Source organism: Dreissena polymorpha, chromosome 9 (assembly GCF_020536995.1).
Source record: "Dreissena polymorpha isolate Duluth1 chromosome 9, UMN_Dpol_1.0, whole genome shotgun sequence".
Classification (NCBI taxonomy): domain Eukaryota; kingdom Metazoa; phylum Mollusca; class Bivalvia; order Myida; family Dreissenidae; genus Dreissena; species Dreissena polymorpha.
In genome coordinates, this window is record NC_068363.1 from 70,985,794 (window position 1) to 71,010,697 (window position 24,904).

Below are 24,904 nucleotides of genomic sequence, written 5' to 3' on the forward strand. Positions count from 1 at the left end.
AGTTATTGTTCATTTCCACATTATGTGGTGTATTAAATACAAATTGTTTTTGACACAGTACTCCCTGCAAGACATTTTTTCACTACAGTTTAGTCCTCATTTTGCTATTATACTGACAATTTAGTTCAGAGTCAGTAATTTGCTTAACCGCTCTAATGTTTTCAAACAGCAACTTCTACCACTCACTTCCTGTACCACTAACCAATCCACTGAAGCCTGATAAGCCCAGATGGTTTATAAACATGTACAGATGTGACTCAGGGTATTGAATGGGCAGCACAATACCTGAGATCAACCCAGCTGGTTGTCAGTGTTTATCTGAGATTAAATTAACATTTGGTATGTTTTTGGTCTTTTCAGACTGGGGAAATCTTAACTACTATAAAAAAATATAGAGTAACATGCAGAGAAACTGCATTCATATTGATGATATAAACAAATAATATTAAACTAGACTGTTGTGTGTTTAATGTTAAAGGAAACCTTAAAATGATGAAAACATTACCAAGTCTTGTTCTTTATTAAACTTTACAGTCATTATTGTAATTATGAAATAATTATTAAAAGCAAAATTTTCAAAAAGAAAAATTAAAGGAGTGAATTAACAAAATAAGTGCAAATAGATTTTTAATGCATGGTCATCCCTCAGACTTAAAATTATAAGTTGAAACTGTAAAAGTCAGCAATAGATAAAATATGTTTAATTAAAATGTGTTATTGTTACCTCCTAATATTTTTTTTTACCAGCAATATTGCCAATAATAATGCAAATCTAAGAGTATAATTTATGATCACAAGCTCACAAGTCTATCTCCTGTTCAGCTTCTCACAAATAAAGTATAAAAATACTACAAAATATGTTTTAGAATCTGAACATGAAAATCATAAATTAGATCAAAGCTTTATGCTGAATTAATTTTACTGTGACTGAAATAGTTGTGTCTATAATGAATGTTCATTGATTGTACAAATGTATAAATAAAATTAAATATTTTTATTTAAGTTATCAGTTACTGGTAATATTTTGTTCAGTACTTTGGTTTAAATTAAATTTATTAAGTTATTGTTCAGCTTCATAGTTATTGTTCAGCTTCATAGAAATTTGCTAAGTCCAATATTACTCTCTGTAAAAACTACTAAGTTCAAAATTCCGTCATGTGGCTTCACAAATATTTTATAAGTATGAAATTCTGCCCCACCAAAGAAACAAAGTGCAAAATTCCGTCCACAAATCTCCATCATACAAATTCTAAGTATAAAAATACGCCCGGATTTGTTTTACGCCCGGAAAAAACAGTTGAATTACGCCCAGAAATAATTTTAGTTCCGGGCGTAAAACTCATTCCGCACGTTGTACGGGCGTAATTCCAACATTACGTGTCAATTCTGCCCCAATTACTCCCGGAATCCGCCCCATTATTTCGTACGGGCAATGTACCTATGAAGTTTCATGATCCTAGCCATAAGCTTTCCTGAGTTATCATCAGGAAACCATTTTACTATTTCGGGTCACTGTGACCTTGACCTTTGACCTAGTGACCTGAAAATCAATAGGGGTCATCTGCCAGTCATGATCAATGTACCTATCAAGTTTCATGATCCTTATAAGCATAAGCGTTCTTGAGTTATCATCCGGAAACCATTTTACTATTTCGGGTCACCGTGACCTTGACCTTTGACCTAGTGACCTGAAAATCAATAGGGGTCATCTGCTAGTCATGATCAATCTACCTATCAAGTTTCATGATCCTAGGCATAAGGTTCTTGAATTATCATCCGGAAACCATTTTACTATTTCGGGTCACCGTGACCTTGACCTTTGACCTAGTGACCTGAAAATCAATAGGGGTCATCTGCTAGTCATGATCAATCTACCTATGAAGTTTCATGATCCTAGGCATAAGCGTTCTTGAATTATCATCCGGAAACCATTTTACTATTTCGGGTCACAGTGACCTTGACCTTTGACCTAGTGACCTAAAAATCAATAGGGGTCATCTGTGAGTCATGATCAATGTACCTATGAAGTTTCATGATCCTAGGCCTAGGCGTTCTTGAGTTATCGTCTGTCAACCACCTGGTGGACGGACAGACCGACAGACCGACATGAGCAAAGCAATATACCCCCTCTTCTTCGAAGGGGGGCATAATAATATAACTGTTTTGTTGGGGGTGTTAATTAATAACAAGTCTATGTTACTAATCTAAATATTAAAATAAAAAACAGACAAGACCTTCAACAATAACACAGAAAAAACCTTTAAACAATAAAACAGAAAAGGTCTGTTAGTGATCTGTAAAATAATCTTAATAAATATAGTTTTATTAAAGATGTTTAAAAAAAATGTAAATATTTCTCTTAAAAAAAGTTGGTATGTTACCACTAGAATTTTTTTTACCATCCATACTTTTAGTTGTACATTATGATTGTTGGCACTACTGATTCAAATGATCAACAAGATAATTTTGGTGGCTTCTGTGCGACTTTGATTGTTACTAAAGCTGAGACTGAAAGTTAAATCTTATTTTAAACCAATTAGAATAGAGTACAATGAATTTTATGTGGCAATACAAATATGTTTAAACAAAGTATGCATAAAACAAAAAATATATAGTAAAGCTGATTCATGTTAATTTAAGGAACAACTGCTGCTTTCACTTTAAGTCTAAAGTAACAAAATATTACAATCATGCTATTCCAACCAACTGGGTTAAAGCTACATACAAACTGGTTCCAACAAAAGCATGATACAATACAATGCAAAGCATACTTCTGAATATGATTAACAATGACATTGATAAAAAAAGGATAACAGCATACAATATGTACACAAATCAATAATTGGAATTATATTTATTAATTGTAGTCATTGTATTCAATCCAATTATGAACTATATTAACAAATACAAGGATGCATGCAAATATTTATACTTTCACACAACGCTAACCAGACATACATTTAAATAGATAAAACATATCACAATATTTTGTATGCCTAATTTGATTTATATGAATTTATAAATACAATTTTAACTTGTTATGTATTGATAAGATAAACTTTATAAAACATAATCAGATTCAAATCATTGAAAGGTGGAGGTTAAAACTGCTGTATCCATTATATCTGTCTAAATATTGCATTTAATTGACTAATATTTACACAAACATGACCTTATTAGATACAAACACATTATGTAACACATAATGTATATACACCAATTTTCCTGTAAATTTAGAAAAAAAGCTAATATATATTAAATCTGATCAAAAATAGACTTGCAAAATAAACACAAACCTAAGAAACAACCTTTTTTATTCCCCAAATTTAATCATCTAAATTTGTTGATTGCAAAAAATTTAAACTTTCCATGAATTAAAGAGTAAAAAATATATTTTTGTGTGTAAAAATAATAACAAGTGGAGCAGATTGATAAACTATCAACAGTAACACATACACATGATATGTTAAGGTTAAAAACAAAAAGTTCTAAAAACATGCACAAAGCAAACAAGGATATTTGTAAAATTGTTTTGCAATGAGTTTGTAAAGCAATTTAATTAAAATGATTGAAGCAAAAATATAATAAATGACTAAAAGTAAAGAAGCTAATCTAATCAAACATGTATAGGAACATGCAACTAAAAGTGCAATACATGTATATGTGCATGTCAATTATATTTATTTTAGTATATTACTTTACAAACAATTAAGCAAGAGGGCCTGAAAGGCCCAAAGTCCCTCACCTGAGATAACAAGATATTATTGGGACAAATCTTCTGACCAAGTTTCACGAAGATCGGAAAATAAATGTGGCCTCGAGAGTGTTAACAAGGTTTTACTAAAGCCATATAAGGAAAAATGCCCCGCCCCCTGGCAGCCATGTTTTTCAACAAACCGGCATCATTTTAAAACTTTTCCAAGATATTATCAGGATGAATCTTCTGACCAAGTTTCATAAAGATCGGACAGTAAATGTGGCCTCTAGAGTGTTAACAAGATTTTACTATAGCCATATAAGGAAAAATGCCCTGCCCCTTGGAAGCCATTTTAATTCAAGCAAACATAATTATTTTCAAACTCATCCAAGATATCATTGAGACCAATCTTCTGACCAAATGTCATGAAGATTGGACAATAAATGTGGCCTCTAGAGTGTTAACAAGGGTTTTACTATAGCCATATATAGCCAAATAAGGAAAAATGCCCCACCCCTGGTGGCCATGTTTTTAAAGCAACCAAAACCATTTTCGAACTCATCCAAGATATCATTGGGACAAATCTTCTGACCAAGTTTCATGATGATCGGAAAATAAATGTGATCTCTAGAGTGTTAACAAGGTTTTACTAAAGCCATATAAGGAAAATAGCCCCGCCCCCCGTGGTGGCCATGTTTTTCAACCAACCGGCATCATTTTTGAACTCGTCCAAGATATTACTGGGATGAATCTTCTGACCAGGTTTCATGAAGTTCGGACTATACATGTGGCCTCTAGAGTGTTAACAAGATTTTACTATAGCCTTATATAGCCATATAAGGAAAAATGCCCCGCCCCTTGGCGGCCATGTTTTTCAAGCAAACGTAACTATTTTCGAACTCATCCAAGATATCATTAAGAAAAATCTTCTGACCATATTTCATCAAGATTGGACAATAAATGTGACCTCTAGAGTGTTAACAAGGTTTTACTATAGCCATATAAGGAAAAATGTTTCAAGTAAAGGTTACCATTTTTTAACTCATTCAAGATATCAGTGGGACAAATCTTCTGACAAAGTTTCATGAAGATCTGAAAATAAATGTGGCCTCTAGAGTGTTAACAAGGTTTTACTAAAGCCATTTAAGGAAAAATGCCCCGCCCCCTGGCGGCCATGTTTTTCAACGAACCGGCATCATTTTCGTTCTTGTCCAAGATATTATTGGGATGAATCTTCTGACCAAGTTTTATGAAGATCAGACAATAACTGTGGCCTCTAGAGTGTTCACAAGATTTTACTATAGCCATATAAGGAAAAATGCCCCGCCCCTTGGCAGCCATGTTTTTCAAGCAAACGTAACCATTTTCGAACTCATCCAAGATATCATTGAAACCAATATTCTGACCAAATGTCATGAAGATTGGACAATAAATGTGGACTCTAGAGAGTTAACAAGGCAAATGTTGACGCCGCACAACGGACAATGGACGACGGACAAAAAGCGATCACAAAAGCTCACCATGAGCACGTTGTGCTCAGGTGAGCTAAAAATACATCATTCTAGTATTTTTTATATAAATTTAGTATCATTAAATTCCATATAGAATTTGCACAGAAAAATACATTATACAGGATAGACATTTAAAGCCTCATAACTTTGAAATAAAAGTTAAAGACCTGTTGTATATATCTTCATTGCAATGAAGTTCCCCATACATTGATTGTATATGCATATGACCAGTATTTGCTGTGAAAAAAACATTTAAAAAATGTGTTTCTTAAAAACTTTTGTAATAGAAATTTCTGGCATATGAAAATAATTTCTTGGTCAAGAAGCATTTTAAAAGGATTTACCTATTCCAGCCAGATGTGATAGAAGCCTTGACAAACAAATCAATACCTGTGTATTGTTAGTTGCAGCCAGAAAAAGCAGAATTCTAATAATCGGAGGACGTCAAAACGTAAATTAACCAAATTGACGGAACAATTTCCAAATACAATGCAGTTAAAAATCAAAACTGTAAGCATGTTCACTTATCAGAAAATATTATAAATAAGCTTCACGTCATCATACCTAAATGATTAACAGGAGGGCCTAAAAGGCCCAAAATCACTCACCTAAGATACCAATAAACTGTCTTGTTTTATGCAGCCCAAGATATCATTAGAACAAAAGTTCAAACCAAGTTGCATTAAGAGTGTACTATAAATGGCCCCCTGGCGACCATGTTTGTCAACAGACCAGAACCATTTTCGAACTCATCCAAGATATAATTAAAACAAATGTTCTGACCAAGTTCCTGAAGATTGGACAACAAATGTGACTTTTAGAATGTCAACAAGTTTTTACTAAAGCCATATTAAGAAAAATGCCCCACTTCCTGTTTTTCAACAGACAGGAACCATTTTCGAACTCAGCTGAATATCAATTGGACAAATGTTCTGATCGAGTGTCATTTAGATCTGACAATAAATGTGGCCTCTACAGTGTTAACATGGAAAATATTCATGGCATGCAACGGACGACAGACAATGGACAAAAGGTGATCACAAAAGTTCACCATGAGCAAGAAAAATTTTGCTCATTAAAAGTATCACCTTGTTTGAGGATGATGTTATAAAAAATAATTGAATAAACTAAATCAAGATATGATAAAAACGTGTGTACTCAGCAAGTGTCATTAAGATTGAACTAAACATGGGAAATAAAACTGCCACCCCTGAGAGCCTTGTTTTTAAACAATTAAATTCACTTTTTTCAGACTCTCCTTGCAATTGTTATAATTTTCAATTAGAAAATCAATTAATCCCATTTAAAACACAAATCTTTGATGATCACACAAAAAATGCAGACCTCATAAATAAATTGTTTGCCTCCTAAATAATATCTGCTCTTATCTATGGAGCCAGACATCAAAGGTCGTTGATGCAGCTGGGGCATGTTACACAATCTTCACATGACCATGACAAAAGGCATCAATAAATACTACTGCACCAGAACAATACAAACACTGTCATATTTTGCTGATCTTAAAATAGAACAACAAGGTAACAAGTTGCTGATCTAAAAAGAGAACAACAAGGTTCACTAAGAGATGTGTATTGATTCGTGCTGCTCTATAGGTGGCTGATGAGGGTCAATTGGAGGAATGAAGTGTGCGTTCATGATTGGAGGTCGAACAATTCCAACTATGAACAGTTTTTTCTCACCTAAGTAATTTTATGCCAAATAAATATTACTTCATTAAACTTCGAGAATATTAAACAAAGAATATTCAGATAGCAAAAAACAGTTTTTTTGCTGTTAATCACCAACCAAGCATCATAATCATCATCATCCTAATCTTCTTTAGAAAGGAAAAAAACAGCAACAATGTTTTGTTTTAAAAATGTACTATATATTTTTAATAGATATAATTGGATAATTTGTCTTACCAAGTTTCAAGAAGATTGGACTATAAATGAGACTTTTAGAGTGTCAACAATTCTTTACTATAGTCATATTAGGAAAAATGCCCCGCCCACTGGCAGTCATGTTTTTCAACAGACCATAACCATTTTTGAACTCATCCAAGATATCAATAGAACAAATGTACTCAGCAAGTTTCATGAAGATTGGACTATAATCGATACTGGGTGTGCTAACAAGTTTTTACTATAGCCATATAAGGGAAAATGCCCCGCCCCCTGGAAGCCAAGCTTTTCAAGCAACCAGAACCATTTTTAAACTTGTCCAAGATATTATAGGGACAAATCTTTTTGAAGATCGGACAATAAATGTGGCCTCTTGAGTGTTTTACTTAATAGCAAGGTTTTACTTAATAGCCATATATAAATTTATATGGAAAAATACCCCGCCAACTGGTGGCCATTTTTTACAACCAATTGAAACCATTCTCGAACTCGAACAAGATATTATTGGGACAAATCTTCTGACCAAGTTTCATTATGATCGGACATAAATGTGCCCACTATAGAGTGTTAACAAGGTTTTACTATAGCCATATAATAAAAAATGCCCCACCCCCTGGCAGTCATGTTTTTCAACCAACCCAAACCATTTTTATACTCGTCAAAGATATTACTAGGACAAATCTTCTGACCAAGTTTTATGAAGATCGTAAAATAAATATGGCCTCGAGAGTGCTAGCAAGGTTTTACTATAGCCATATCAAGACATATAAGAAAAATTTGTCCTGCCCCCTAGTGGCCATGTTTTTCAACCAACTGGAACCATTTTCAAATTCATCCAAGATATCATTAGGATGAATCTTCTGACCAAATTTCATGATGTTCAGACAATAAATGCAGCCTTTAGAGTGTTAACAAGGTTTTACTAAAGGAAAAATGCCCTGCCCTCTTGCGTTCATGTTTTTCAACCACATGGAACCATTTTCAAACTCGTCCAAGATATCATTAGGACCAAACCTGAGACCAAATTTCATGAAGATCGGACAATAAATGTGCCTTCAGAGTGTTAACAAGGCAAATGATGACGCCGCCTGACGCACAAAAGGCGATCACAAAAGCTAACCATTAGCACATTGTGCTCAGGTGAGCTAAAAATATATGACTGATCCATAGTCATTTAATTATAGAATCATAATGTTAATTGTAAATACCGTTATTTAATATACATAGAAAATGTGATAAGTTTTTACATTCAACTTATAGCACAAGTTGCCTAAGCCTCGAGAACATGTTATATATCACCATTCATAAATAAGTGCAAACGATATACTGAACAGTGATTGTGATTTTGTTGTAATCGTAGTTTTTCAATGAAAACATGTGACAAAACAAGATGTGTTTGTGAAACACAATGTCCCCCTATATGATGTTTGACCTTGAAGGATGACCTTGACCTTGTGAAGGATGACCTTGACCTTTCACCACTCAAAATTTGCAGCTCTATGAGATACACATGCATGCCAAATATCAAGTTGCTATCTTCAATATTGCAAAAGTATTCATAAAATAAGCGATTTGGGCCACATATATTTGACCTCTGACCTTGAAGGATGACCTTGACCATGACCTTTCACCACTCAAAATGTGCAGCTCCATGAGATGCACATGCATGCCAAATATCAAGTTGCTATCTTCAATATTGCAAAAGTATTTATAAAATAAGCGATTTGAGCCACATATATTTGACCTCTGACCTTGAAGGATGACCTTGACCTTGACCTTTCACCACTAAAAATGTGCAGCTCCATGAGATACACATGCATGCCAAATATCAAGTTGCTATCTTCAATATTGCAAAAGTATTCATAAAATGAGTGATTTTGGCCACATATATTTGATCTCTGACCTTGAAGGATGACCTCGACCTTAACCTTTCACCACTTAAAATGTGCAGCTTCATGAGATACACATGCATGCCAAATATGAAGTTGCTATCTTCAATATAGCAAAAGTCATTGCAAAATGTTAAAGTTGGCGCAAACACACCAACAGACCAACGGACCAACAGACAGGGCAAAAACAATATGTCCCCCACTACTATAGTGGGGGACATAAAAAGAAATAAAACAAAACATATTGTGCAGTAAGTCTGGTATTATGTTGTACTTTAATACAGGCCATGATATAAATGATTTTCTAGTTTGCTTGATTGTCCTTTTCGTTAGATCAAGTTGACATGTTGTATGATCTGAATCTTAATTCCACTCTACGACGACACATGGGGCAGTGACTTGCCTTGTGTGCACACTTTACACATAGACAACAGTGGTTACAAGGCAGAACCTGCATACAACTATCATTTATATGGCATTTTTTACATTTCTGTGTGTCCATGAGCCCAGCACCTGAAAAAAAACATTTACATCAGTTCATCCAATCGTGTTTACTATTTATACTATGTTAACCAAAGTGTGTTTGTACGTGAGGAAATAAATATGTTTTACATACAATAGTCAATTATTTTTGAATTCGCTCAACTGTGTAATATTCAGATAAATAATATTTTTACATCGCTTTTTATATCTCAATTTTTAAATAGCCTCTTCAAATGGCCCAATATTGACTTATTTCAATCAACTTTATTGAGGATCATTGTACTATGTTATATATCACAACATTACATTATTATGAATCATGTTGACCCTGTTGTTGTATTTTCTATTTAAAGTCTTATTTTTAAACAAACAATATGACAGTTTGCTAGTTTTGACTAAGTGGCATGATTTAAATAAACTATGTAGAGGACCCCCATTCAATGGTGCATTCTAATATCTTACTCATCCGGACCTCAAGGCTTCTAAAGAGAATTTTTTGTCACATAATAATATGTGAACCGCTTGATTTCCAGTCTCTTGGGTGTGGCCAGTTTGGCCATAGGGCCGTGATTTCAAGATTTTTGAACAGGAATTTTAATGTAGCATACCAAATTTAAAGCTTTTGGTTAATTGTTATATTAAATTCAAAACAAATCATTTGTTAACATGGGCATTAGAAACATCCAAGCCCTAGAGCATGGCCAGTTTTTAAAAAACTTTGTAAAGGACAACTGTCTGAAGTCACTTACCAACTATCAAAGCTCATAGCTTATTGTTTCAAATGAGGAGGTTAATCAATGAAATTTTTATAAAAGTCTATCTTAACCGCGTCATGCCTCTTCATTACCCATTTTTATCACGGAGTTTTTTTTAACAAACTTAGCAGAAAATCGCTATACAATATCACACACTAAATATTACACATTTAGACATTACAGTTTCTGAGAAGTTATTTTTTTCTTTTTAAGAATGTTATCTCTTAGGCCTGGTCGTTTTAAACACCATGGGCATAATTGGAACTAGCTTCAAAGAGGAATGTGAACTGATGTCGAGTCCAAAATATCAGAGCATTGAATATTTAATGATTTGCAGGATATATAGGCTACCTTAGTGATGATAATGTCCAATCTTTTGTTGCTTAGTGACATAATAGGATGTTAATTTTCTTAAGACCATACACTCCCCACCCACACAAACACCATTCCAAGAAGATGTTTTGTGTATATGACCTATGTTTGTCCGCGCAAGATAATGGTTATGTTTTTTAGTTGAAGGTTGAATAATATGTATTTGGGCCTCTTAATAACTTGAAGATGCATTGAATGACTTTTAATTTTAATTGACTTCAAAAGGTTATTCTACATGACTCAGTCAATGTGTCATTTACAATCACATTACTTTAAATTCAAAGGTCACTGCCTGGATTCCAATAACAACATTTGACTAGTTTTCAATCATGTGCACTCTCTAACTTAAAATAGAAACACAGTTATCATTAAAACATTTCATTCTGTTGTTTTATATGTTGTTAAATGTCATAGTGTCTTACCTGCAAACTATTCAAAGCAAAGTATGGGGATTCACTTTCATTTAAAAATAAATTTACTGTTGTTGTATGTTTTAGGTACATATAATATACACTCCCAAGCAAACCACAAGTTTCCTATTTATTGCTGCCTGAGCACTATACAATTCTACATCTAATGATTGGAGATATACATATTCTGTATTTCTTAAAACCTCTGGCAGTATGCTATCACATCCTCTCTCAGCTACCTCCTGAGATGGCAGGTTTACACAATCTCAGGCACCTATTTCAACAGATGGCAGTTTTACACAATTAACTCATCTAGCTCCTCAGATGGCAGGTTTTCACAATGTCACTCACCTATCACCACAGTTGGCAGATTTACACAATGTCACTCAACTATCAAGACAGATGGCATGTTTACAAAATTTCACTCACCTAGCTCCACAGATAGCAGGTTAACACAATGTCACTCACCTAGCTCCTCAGATTGCAGGTTTACACAATGTCACTCACCTAGCTCCTCAGATGGCAGGTTTACACAATTTCACTCATCTAGCTACTCAGATAGCAGTTTTACACAATGTCACTCACCTATTTCAACAGATATGAGGTTTTCACAATTTCACTCACCTAGCTCCTCAGATAGCAGATTTACACAATGTCACTCACCTAACTCCGCTGATGGCAGGTTTACACAATATCACTCACCTAGCTCCAGGGATAGCAGGTTTACACAATTTAACTCATCTAGCTCCTCACATGGCAGGTTTACACAAACTCACTTACCTAGCTTCTCAGATGTCCGGTTAACACAATCTCACTCACCAAGCTCCACAGATAGCAGGTTTACACAATTTAACTCACCTAGCTCCTGAGATGGCAGGTTTACACAATCTCACTTACCGAGCTTCTAAGATGTCAGGTTTACATTATGCCACTAATCTATCACCACAGTTGGCAGGTTTACAAAATTTAACTCACCTATCTCCACAGATAGCAGGTTTACTCAATGTCACTCACCTATTTCAACAGATGCCATGTTTACACAGTGTCACTCAACTATCACCACAGATGGCAGGTTTACAAAATTAGCCTCACTTAGCTCCTAAGAAGGCAAGGTTACACAATGTCAATCACCTATCATCACAGTTGCCAGGTTTACACAATTTAACTAACCTCACTCCTCAGATGGCAGGTTTACACAAATTCACTCATCTATCAGCACAGATGGCAGGTTTAGAAAATTTAACTCACCTAGCTCCTCAGATGGCAGGTTCACACAATGTCACTCATCTATCACCACAGATGGCAGGTTTACAAAATTTAACTCACCTATCTCCACAGATGGCAGGTTCACACAATGTTACTCACCTATTTCAACAGATGCCAGGTTTTCACAATTTAACTAACCTAGCTCCTAAGATGGCAGGGTAACACAATGTCAATCACCTATCATCACAAATGACAGGTTTACACAATTTAACTTACCTAGCTCCTCAGATGGCAGGTTTACACAATTTAACTAACCTAGCTCCTCAGATGGCAGGTTTACACAATGTCAATCACCTAGATCCTAAGATTGCAGGTGAACACAACCTCACTCACCTAGCTCCACAGTTGACAGGTTTACACAATCTCAATACCCTAGCTCCTCATATGGCAGGTTTACAAAATGTAACTCACCTAGCTCCAGAGTTAGCAAATTTACACAATGTCACTAACCTATCACCAAAGATGGCAAGTTTTCACAATGTCACTAACCTAGCTCCAAAGATGAAAAGCTTACAAAATCTCACTAACCTAGCTCCACAGATTGCGGGTTTACACAATCTCACTCACATAGATGCTCAGATTGCAGGTTAACACAATCTCACTCACATAGTACCTATGATGGCAGGTTTACACAATCTCACACTTCTAGCTCCTCAGATGGAAGGTTACACAATCTCACTCAAGTAGCTCCTCAATTGGCAGGTTTACACAATCTCACTCATCTAGCTCCTCAGACTGCAGGTTTACAAAATGTAACTCACCTAGCTCCTCAGATGGCGGGTTAACACAATCTCACTCACCTAGCTTCTAAGATGCCAGTTTTATCCAATGACACTCTCCCAGACCCCAAGATGCCAGGTTTACACAATATCATTAACCTAGGTGATGAGATGGCAGGTTTACACAATGTCAATCACCTAGCTCCTCAGATTGCAGGTTTACACAAGCTCACTCACCTAGCATGACAGTTGACAGGTTAACACAATCTCAATACCCTAGCTCCTCATATAGCAGATTTACACAATGTCACTTATCAAGCTCCTCAGATGGCAGGTTTACACAATGTCACTCACCTTGTTCCTCAGATGGCAGGTATTCCTTGACCGTTCATGTGTGATAACCAGACCAACAAGCCCCAAAGTTTGGAGAAAACAGAGATGCTATCCATGAAAGAACCAAGACCACAAGGTAGGCTTTATTGTATAGCTACCCAATCTTCTAACATCCAAGCCCATACAACCAAACATAACTATTATTTTTTCATACTGACCTGCGACTGCAGCCAGCTGTGAACTGCCTGTGGCACCTGGCAACAAGATATTGACATAACTAACTTCATGTTATAAAGTGGGCAAACAGGCAAAGATCTTTCAAATTCACATTGGCATTACTTACACACAGAAAATACCAATGTAAATCCCTATTGAAAATGCATTTAGTAGTTCTCTTCCAAATACGCCAAGAAACATAATTATATTAATACATTTTACTAAGTTACTTTACATTTGCATTTGTAAATGTAATCAAACATATTAGTAGAGCACTTTCGTTACTTGCAATCATCTTTCACATTTGAAAGTATAGTTAATCGGTCTAATTTGAATTAATTTGCTCAAACTCAAATATGCATCAAGTTTCAGAATAAATTATAAAATTTAGATCGCAACAGTTTTAAGAATGTTCATTACAATTGTGTATAAAATTTTACTAAAAGCAATCATGAATGAGTAACAACACTAAAAAGCCATGTGCTAAAATTTGACCTACTGCAGGTTTAGAAAATCTCACTCACCTAGCTCCACAGATGGCAGTTTACACAATCTTGTTAACATAGCTTCTCAGAAGTTAGGTTTACACAATCCCATACACCTAGCTCCTCAGATGGAAGATTTACACAATCTCACTCACCTAGCTCCACAGATGGCAGTTTTACACAATTTAACTCACCTAGCTCCTTAGATGGCAGGTTAACACAATCTCACTAATCAAGCTCCTCAAATGGCATGTTTACACAATCTCACTCACCTAGCTCCTCAGATGGCAGGTTAACACAACCTCAATCACCTAGCTCATCAGATGGCAGGTTTACACAATGTCACTTACCTAGCTCCACAGATGGCAGGTTTACACAATTCAACTCACCTAGCTCCTCAGATAGCAGGTTTACACAATTTAATTCACCTAGCTCCACAGATGACTGGTTTACACAATCTCACTCACCTAGCTCCACAGATGGCAGATTTACACAATCTCACTCACCTAGCTCCTCAGATGGCAGGTTAACACAATCTCAATCACCTAGCTCCTCAGATGGCAGGTTTACACTATGTCACTTAACCAGCTCCACAGATGGCAGGTTTACACAGTCCCACTCACCTAGCTCCACAGATAGCAGGTTTACACAATCTCACTCACCTAGCTCCACAGATAGCAGATTTACACAATCTCACTCACCTAGCTCCTCAGATAGCAGGTTTACACAATGTCACTCACCAAGCTCCACAAATGGCAGGTTTTCACAATCTCACTCACCTTGCTCCACAGATAGCAGCTTTACACAATGCCACTCACCTAGTTCCACAGATGGCAGGTTAACACAATCTCACTAATCAAGCTCCTCAGATGGCAGGTTTACATAATCTCACTGACCTAGGTCCTCAGATAACATGTTAACACAATCTTACTCAGCTAGCTCCTCAGATGGAAGATTTACGCAATGTCACTCAAGTAGCTCGACAAATGGAAGCTTAAAAAATTGTCACCATGCTCCACAGATGGCAGGTTGACAAAATGTCACAAATCTAGCTCATCAGATGGCAGGTTAACATAATATCACTAACTTAGCTCCACAGATGACAGGTTTATAAAATGCTTATAACCTTGATCAACAGATGGCAGATTTACACAACCTCACTCACCCAGCTCCTCATATCGAAGGTTTACACAATGTCACTCACCTAGTTCCACAGATAGGAGATTTACATTATGTCACTCAATTAGCTCAATAGATAGCAGGTTTTACACAAACTCCCATTACTAGCTCCTAAGATGACAGGTTTAGTCAATGCCACTCACCTAGTTACACTGATGACAGGTTAACACAATGTCACTCACCTAGCCCCTTTAAATGGCAGGTTTAGACAATGCCACTCACCTAGCTCCTCAGATGGCAGGTTTAGACAATGTCACTCATCTAGCTCCACAGATAGGAGATGTACATAATTTCACTCAATTAGCTCAACAGATAGCAGGTTTTATACAAACTCCCATAACTAGCTGCTTAGATGGCAGGTTTACACAAGGTCACTCACCTAGCTCCTCAGATGGCAGGTTTAGACAATGTCACTCACCTAGTTCCACAGATGTCAGGCTAACACAATGTCACTCACCTAGCTCCTACGATGGCAGGTTTAGACAATGCCACTCACCTAGCTCCACAGATGGCATGTTAACACAATGACACTCACCTAGCTCCTAAGATGGCAGGTTTAGACAATGCCACTTATCCAGCTCAACAGATAGCAGGTTAACACAATATCACTCACCTAGCTCCTAAGATGGCATGTTTACACGATGCCACTCACCTAGCTCCTCAGATGGCAGGTTTTACACAATGTCACTCATCTAGCTCAACAGATAGCAAGTTTTACAAAATCTCCTATCACTAGCTCCTTTAATGGCAGGTTTAGACAATGCCACTCACCTAATTCCACATATGGCAGGTTTACACAAGGTCACTCATCTTGCTCCACAGATAGCAGGTTTTACACAATCTCCCATTACTAGCTCCTTAGATGGCAGGTATACAGGATGTCACTCAGCTATCTCCACAGATGGCAGGTTTACACAATTTAACTCATCTACCTCCTCAGATGGCAGGTTTACACAATGTCACTCACCTAGCTCCACAGATAGCAGGTTTACACAAAATCCCATTACTAGCACCTTAGATGGCAGGTTTAGACAATGCCACTTACATAGTTCCATAGATGGCAGGTTAACACAATGTCACTGACCTAGCTCCTAAGATGGCAGGTTTAGACAATGCCACTCATCTAGCTCAACAGATAGCAGGTTAACACAATATCACTCACCTAACTCCTAAGATGGCATGTTTACACGATTTCACTCACCTAGCTCTTCATATGGCAGGTTTTACACAATGTCACTCATCAAGCTTAACAGATAGCAGGATTTACTTAATCTCCCATTACTAGCTCCTTAGATGGCAAGTTTAGACAATGCCACTCACCTTATTGCACAGATGGCAGGTTTACACAATGCCACTCACCTAGCTCCAAAGATAGCAGGTCTTACACAATCTCCCATTACTAGCTCCTTAGATGGCAAGTTTAGACAATGCAACTCACCTAGCTCCTCAGATGGCAGGTTTACACAATGTCACTCACCTAGCACCACAGATAGCAGGTTTACACAATGCCACTCACATAGCTCCTAAGATGGCAGGTTTACACAATGCAACACACCTACTCCACAGATGGCAGCTTTACACAATCTTACTCACCTTGCTCCACAGATGGAAGATTTACACAATGTCACTCACCTAGCTCCTCAGAGGGAAGATTTACACAATCTCTCTCTCATATCTCCTCAGATAGCAGGTTTACACAATCTCACTCACCTAGCTCCACATATAGCAGCTATACACAATGTCACTCACCTAGCTCCACAGATGGAAGATTTACACAATGTTACTCACCTAGCTCCACAGCAGGTTAACACCATTTTACTCACCTAGCTCCATAGATAGCAGGTTAACACCATTTTACTCACCTAGCTCCTCAGATGGAAGATTTACACAATTTCACTCAATTAGCTCGACAAATGGCAGATTTAAAAATTGACACCAAGCTCGACAGATGGCAGGTTTACAAAATGTCACAAATCTAGCTCATCAGATGGCAGGTTAACATAATTTCACTTACTTAGCTCCACATATGACAGGTTTATAAAATGCTTATAACCTGGATCAACAGATGACAGGTTTACACAACCTCACTCACCCAGCTCCTTATATGGAAGGTTTACACAATGTCAATCACCTAGTTCCACAGATAGGAGATTTACATAATGTCACTCAATTAGCTCAATAGATAGCAGGTTTTACACAAACTCCCATTACTAGCTCCTAAGATGGCAGGTTTAGACAATGCCACTCACCTAGTTACACTGATGGCAGGTTTAGACAATGCCACTCAACTAGCCCCTTTAGATGGCAGGTTTAGACAATGCAACTCGCCTAGCTCCTCAGATGGCAAGTTTAGACAATGTCACTCACCTAGCTCCACAGATAGGAGATTTACACAATGTCACTCACCTAGTTCCACAGATAGGAGATGTACATAATGTCACTCAATTAGCTCAACAGATAGCAGGTTTTATACAAACTCCCATTACTAGCTCCTTAGATGGCAGGTTTACACAAGGTCACTCACCTAGCTCCTCAGATGGCAGGTTTAGACAATGTCACTCACCTAGTTCCACAGATGGCAGGCTAACACAATGTCACTCACCTAGCTCCTCAGATGGCAAGTTTAGACAATGCCACTCACCTAGCTCCACAGATGGCATGTTAACACAATGACACTCACCTCGCTCCTAAGATGGCAGATTTAGACAATGCCACTCATCTAGCTCAACAGATAGCAGGTTAACACAATATCACTCACCTAGCTCCTAAGATGGCATGTTTACACGATGTCACTTACCTAGCTCCTCATATGGCAGGTTTTACACAATGTCACTCATCTAACTCAACAGATAGCAAGTTTTACAAAATCTCCCATTACTAGCTCCTTTGATGGCAGGTTAAGACAATGCCACTCACCTAGTTCCACAGATGGCAGGTTTACACAAGCTCGCTCATCTTGCTCCACAGATAGCAGGTTTTACACAATCTGCCATTACTAGCTCCTTAGATGGCAGGTTTACAGGATGTCACTCAGCTATCTCCACAGATGGCAGGTTTACACAATTTAACTCACCTTCCTCCTAAGGTGACAGGTTTACACAATGTCACTCACCTAGCTCCACGGTATCCGGAGAAGTGCCCCCCCGGAGAACTGCCCCCCGGAGAACTGCCCCCTTATTTTAAAGGTGGCGGAGAGGTGCCCCCCATCAAATCGGTAGGGGCGGAGAACTGCCCCCCTGTCAGAATTTAGTAGGCGGATATCTGCCCCCCCATCAAATCTGTAGGGGCGGAGAACTGCCCCCCGGTGTCATATTAGTTATTAGTTACGTAGTGAAAACAATACTTACGGGTAATTTTACGTTATCGCCGTACACATTTTATCCGGTAACAATTTAATTTCAGTACAAGTATATTACCATTTATCGAACTGAATAACACAAATTGTCTAGAGGCATGTGATAATACTGTTTAAGGCCCTTGGTAAGCATCTGCACCACTCACTATACATGAATTCCTTGTAAAAGTCGTGTTTTAATAAGAGCGCGAAACATAGTCGAGATCCACACAGGAAACGCGTGCGTGTTAATACTGGCAATGTGTTGCAACTAAATATAGACGTGCAACTCGGTACTTATGGAGGAAAAGTTACATCGGAATTAATTTACATTATAAAGATAGTATTGACCCATGGAAAAAAAGTTAATTGACATATAAAAAAGTAAATTAATAGGCAAGGCAAAGGCAATAATTTAGCTGACTTGAAGAAAAAAGTGAAGTGAAGTTGAATTTATAAGCAATTTATTTATGTTGTTTAGTTAATTCATGTCTTCTAGCACCTTATCCGTCGGTAGCATCGCCAGACCGTCGAGTCGTCCGCAGTTTGCATTTTGAGCAGATCATGTCGACATGCCAAACAAACAAAATCGGTAACAGTTGCTTTAATTAGCAGCTAATAAGGCAGGCAGAGAACTTGTTACCTTTAACAATAAGTACCGCGATCTTTTAATCTTTTAATTGGTAGACCGGACCGACCTTAATTGTTAAGAACTTGTTAGCTTTGAATAAAGCCGCATACGGGTTTATTATATTGAACCGTCCAAATCCGTAATTGGCGAAAACAAACAAATAAATTATTGTTTTCAGCTGGCATAATGATGGATTAAATTGCATGCTAATTGTTTGTTTTTATTACGGGGAAAATATCAAATAATTCAGCCGCGAAAACTTTTTATTAGCAAAAAGTTATTTGTTTTTCTTTGTTCACATTGACGAAAATCACGTGATTATAAAGTTGGCGACGTGACGACGTCCATGCCGAGGTAGGTATTTTATGCCGTTTTATAACTTTTATTACTTGTACAACTTTATATTACTTTTGAAATTTCACTCAATTTCCATACATAATAGCAAGAAAGTTACTGGCGTTATTGTCATTATAATACTCGCTTTATATATCACCGCTATTTCTTTAATTAGGGGGCACTTCTCCGGGTCATCAATTCTGACAGGGGGGCAGTTCTCCGCCCCTTATTAATCAGCAGGGGGGCAGTTCTCCGCCCTATACAAAAACAGTGAGGGGGCAGTTCTCCGCCCAGTGAAAAATCTTTGGGGGGGCAGTTCTCCGGGGGGGGCACTTCTCCTAGAGCCTAGCTCCACATATAGCAGGTTTACACAAACTCCCATTACAAGCTCCTTAGATGGCAGGTTTAGACAATGCCACTCACATAGTTCCATAGATGGCAGGTTAACACAATGTCACTCACCTAGCTCCTAAGATGGCAGGTTAAGACAATGCCACTCATCTAGCTCAACAGATAGCAGGTTAACACAATATCACTCACCTAGCTCCTAAGATGGCATGTTTACACGATGTCACTCACCTAGCTCCTCATATGGCAGATTTTACACAATGTCACTCATCTAGCTCAACAGATATCAGGTTTTACACAATCTCCCATTACTAGCTCCTTAAATGGTAAGTTTAGACAATGCCACTCACCTTGTTGCACCGATGGTAGGTTTACACAAGGTCACTCACCTAGCTCCACAGATAGCAGGTTTTACACAATCTCTCATTACTAGATCCTTAGATGGCAAGTTTAGACAATGCAACTCACCTAGCTCCTCAGATGGCAGGTTTACACAATGTCACTCACCTAGCACCACAGATAGCAGGTTTACACAATGTCACTCACCCAGCTCCTCAGATTGCAGGTTTACACAATGCCACTCACCTAGCTCCACAGATGGCAGCTTTACACAATCTTACTCAACTTGTTCCTCAGATAGCAGGTTTAAACAATGCCACTCACATAGCTCCACAGATGGCAGCTGTACACAATCTTACTCACCTTGCTCCACAGATGGAAGATTTACACAATGTCACTCACCTAGCTCCTCAGAGGGAAGATTTACACAATCTCTCTCTCATATCTCCTCAGATAGCAGGTTTACACAATCTCACTCACCTAGCTCCACAGATAGCAGCTATACACAATGTCACTCACCTAGCTCCACAGATGGAAGATTTACACAATGTTACTCACCTAGCTCCACAGATAGCAGGTTAACACCATCTTACTTACCTAGCTCCTCATATGAAATGTTTACACAATGTTACTTAATTACCTCAACAAATGGCAGATTTAAAAATTGACACCAAGCTCCACAGATGGCAGGTTTACAAAATGTCACAAATCTAGCTCATCTGATGGCAGGTTAACATAACTTCACTTACTTAGCTCCACATATGACAGGTTTATAAAATGCTTATAACCTGGATCAACAGATGGCAGGTTTACACAACCTCACTCACCCAGCTCCTTATATGGAAGGTTTACACAATGTCACTCACCTAGTTCCACAGATAGGAGATTTACATAATGTCACTCAATTAGCTCAATAGATAGCAGGTTTTACACAAACTTCCATTACTAGCTTCTAAGAGGGCAGGTTTAGACAATGCCACTCACCTAGTTACACTGATGGCAGGTTAACACAATGTCACTCACCTAGCCCCTTTAGATTGCAGGTTTAGACAATGCCACTCACCTAGTTCCACTGAAGGCAGGTTAACACAATGTCACTCACCTAGCTCCACAGATGGCAGGTTTAGACAATGCCACTCACCTAGCTCCACAGATGGCAGGTTAACACAGTGTCACTCAACTAGTTCCTAAGATGGCATGTTTACACAATGTCACTGACCTAGCTCCTCGGATGGCAGGTTTTACACAATGTCACTCATCTAGCTCAACAGATATCAGGTTTTACACAATCTTCCATTACTAGCTCCTTATATGGCAGGTTAAGACAATTCCACTCACCTAGTTCCACAGATGGCAGGTTTACACAAGGTCACTCACCTAGCTCCACTGATAGCAGGTTTTTACACAATCTCCCGTTACTAGCTCCTTAGATGGCAGGCTTACATGATGTCACTCACCTGTCTCCACAGATGGTAGGTTTACACAATGTCATTCACCCAGCTCCTTAGATGGCAGGTTTACACAATGTCACTTGCCTAGTTCCACAGATGGCAGGTTTACACAAGGTCACTCACCTAGCTTGACAGATAGCAGGTTTACATAATGTCATTCATTAGCTTCTCAGATGGCAGGTTTACACAAACTCACCTAGCTCCACAGATAGCAGGTTTAACACAATCTCCGTTTATTAGCTCCTTAGATGGCAGGTTTAGACAATTCCACTCACCTAGTTCCACAGATGGCAGGTTTACACAATCTTACTCAACTTGTTCCTCAGATAGCAGGTTTTACACAATGCCAATCACCTAGCTCCTCAGATGGCAGGTTTACACAATACCACTCACCTAGCTCGACAGTTAGCAGGTTTACATAATGTCACTCAACTAGCTCAACAGATGGTAGGTTTACACAATCTCACTCACCTAGCTCGACAGATAGCATGTTTTACATAATCTTCCATTACTAGCTCCTTAGGTGGCAGGTTTAGACAATTCCACTCACCTAGTTCCACAGATGGCAGGTTTACACAATCTTACCCAACTTGTTCCTCAGATAGCAGGATTTACACAATGCCACTCACGTAGCTCCTCGGATGGCAGGTTTACACAATACCACTCACCTAGCTCCACAGATAGCAGGTTTACATAATGTCACTCAACTAGCTCAACAGATTGCAGGTGTTAAACAAACTCCCATTACCAGCTCCTTAGATGGCAGGTTAACACAATGTCACTCACCTAGCTCCACAGATAGCAGGTTTACACAATCACGCTCACCTAGCTCCACAGATGGCAGGTTTACACAATGTCACTCACCTAGTTCCACAGATAGCAGGTTCACACAATGCCACTCACCTAGCTCGACAGATAGCAGGTTTACACAATGTCACTCACCTAGCTCCTTAGGTGGCAGGTTTAGACAAATTCCACTCACCTAGTTCCACAGATGGCAGGTTTACACAATCTTAACTCAATTTGTTCCTCAGATAGCAGGTTTTACACAATGCCACTCACCTAGCTCCTCAGATGGCAGGTTTACACAATACCACTCACCTAGCTCCACAGATAGCAGGTTTCCATAATGTCACTCAACTAGCTCAACAGATTGCAGGTGTTACACAAACTCCCATGACCGGCTCCTTAGATGGCAGGTTTATACGATGTCACTCACCTATCTCCACAGATGGCAGGTTTACACAATCTTACTTACCGAGCTCCACAGATGGCAGGTTTACACAATGTCACTCACCTAGCTCCTCAGATGGCAGGTTTACACAATGTCACTCACCTAGCTCCACAGATGGCAGGTTTACACAATGTCACTCACCTATATCCACAGATTGCAGGTTTACACAATCTCACTCACCTAGCTCCTCAGATGGCAGGTTTACACAATGTCACTCACCTATAACCACAGATGGCAGGTTTACACAATCTTACTTACCTAGCTCAACAGATAGCAGGTTTACATAATGTCGCTCAACTAGCTCAACAGATTGTAGGTTTACATAATGTCACTCACCTAGCACCTTAGATGGCAGGTTTACACAATGTCACTCACCTATAACCACAGATGGCAGGTTTACATAATCTTACTTACCTAGCTCAACAGATAGCAGGTTTACATAATGTCGCTCAACTAGCTCAACAGATTGTAGGTTTACATAATGTCACTCACCTAGCACCTTAGATGGCAGGTTTACATAATTTCACTCAACTAGCTCAACAGATGGCAAGTTTTTACAACCTCACTCACCTAGCTTATCAGATGCAGTGTTTACACAATGTTACTCACCTAGCACCTCAGATGGCAGGTTTACACAATCTCCCTTACCTAGCTCCTCAGACGGGAGATCCTGTGGTATTTCCTCCCCGCGCTCCTGGCGGCCAACCAAGATCTGGACCAGATCAGCAGCACTGAAACTCAGGGCTCCATTTGTTGGATCTGGAAGTGACAGAGATGCAGAGTAGATATTGATACCAATTACATGAACCTTTATGAACATTTACTGATCATAGGTTTTTTTTGATATCAGGTTTTTCATCTAAAGTTCTTCATCTTAAACCTATTACTATTGTCCTAGAAATTTGAATTTTCATCTCTTTAAATAAAGATTCAATACGCTTTGTCCTACCCTCAAGACATACAAGCATACTCATTTATATAATCCTTTAATAAACTCAGTTCCAAGTTATCATGGTACAAGCCTCCGTGACCTTGACCACTAACATATTGACCTCAAAATTGATTGTCTTCTTCCATCTCCAGAACAACCAACGCTCTCCTTTGGAGACTATATTTCAAAGCTTTCTCTAGATATCTTGAGAAAGGTTATAATGTTAAAAGCTCCTTGACTGTGAACTAAAACCTGTTGATCTCAAAGTCCTACTCCTTTCTATCATAACAACCAGCATCAGTTTTCAAGTCAGTGTGTTCTATGCATTGTGCGGAAATGAAATTCATATAACGAGCCCCTGTAACCTTGTTCTTTCACATGTGGACCTAAAAATCACTTGGGTTCCTTTCCTCCTTAGTAACCATTATATCCATTTACATTCTTGTGAGTAAAGTGTTATGTGGATATAGTTTTAAAAAAAGTCTACGTATTAATAGACCAACATACAAGTGCAAAGTAAAATACCCCTACTTCTACAATAAGGGGGTTGAATTATACTGGGTTTGTTTGTTATATATCTCAGTGTGATAGTATTACTCACTCTTTCTATTGTACTCATGTATGGCTAGCTGAACAGCTGTCCTGGAATACCCCATCTCAATCACTGACTGGACCTCAGATGTGGACATTGGGTCTGAAAGGATCAGCTATCACACTGAGCCTTTATATGCAAAGCTACACAATACGTCTCAAAAACTTAAGATGATTCTTGAATTCATATATTTTCTGTTGCCATTTGTTGTTCGATTCTTTTTAGATTACTTTATTTAAAATAAAATAATTTTCAAAATCAATATAGAATCTGGCACAAGTTGCCATATCATACCATATTTTATTAAACGAGTTCAGGAATTTTGTAAGTTAGCGAGCCTTAGGCGAGCTAACTAACAAATTTTCTGGACGAGTTTAATAAAATATGTTATGAAATGACAACGAGTTCAATCAGATCTATGTTATCACATACATTTTATGATCAATTTAAATAAATATTAACGCAAACATAATGATAAATCCTGAATGT

At 38.0% G+C, this 24,904-nt stretch overlaps 1 protein-coding gene across 1 annotated transcript in view; it reads right to left on the minus strand.

Moving 5' to 3' along the window:
- Positions 1–624: 624 nt before the first annotated feature.
- Positions 625–24,904, minus strand: part of LOC127846149 (baculoviral IAP repeat-containing protein 7-like) — a 29,706-nt gene continuing 5,426 nt past the window's right edge. Inside the window, exons 6-9 of the mRNA XM_052377325.1 lie at positions 24,425–24,517; positions 23,541–23,651; positions 13,558–13,593; positions 625–9,514 (exon numbers count right to left, since the gene is read on the minus strand). Of these exons, the coding sequence (XP_052233285.1) occupies positions 9,336–9,514; positions 13,558–13,593; positions 23,541–23,651; positions 24,425–24,517 (419 nt within the window). The 3' untranslated portion in view covers positions 625–9,335. The remainder of the gene's footprint in view (positions 9,515–13,557; positions 13,594–23,540; positions 23,652–24,424; positions 24,518–24,904) is intronic.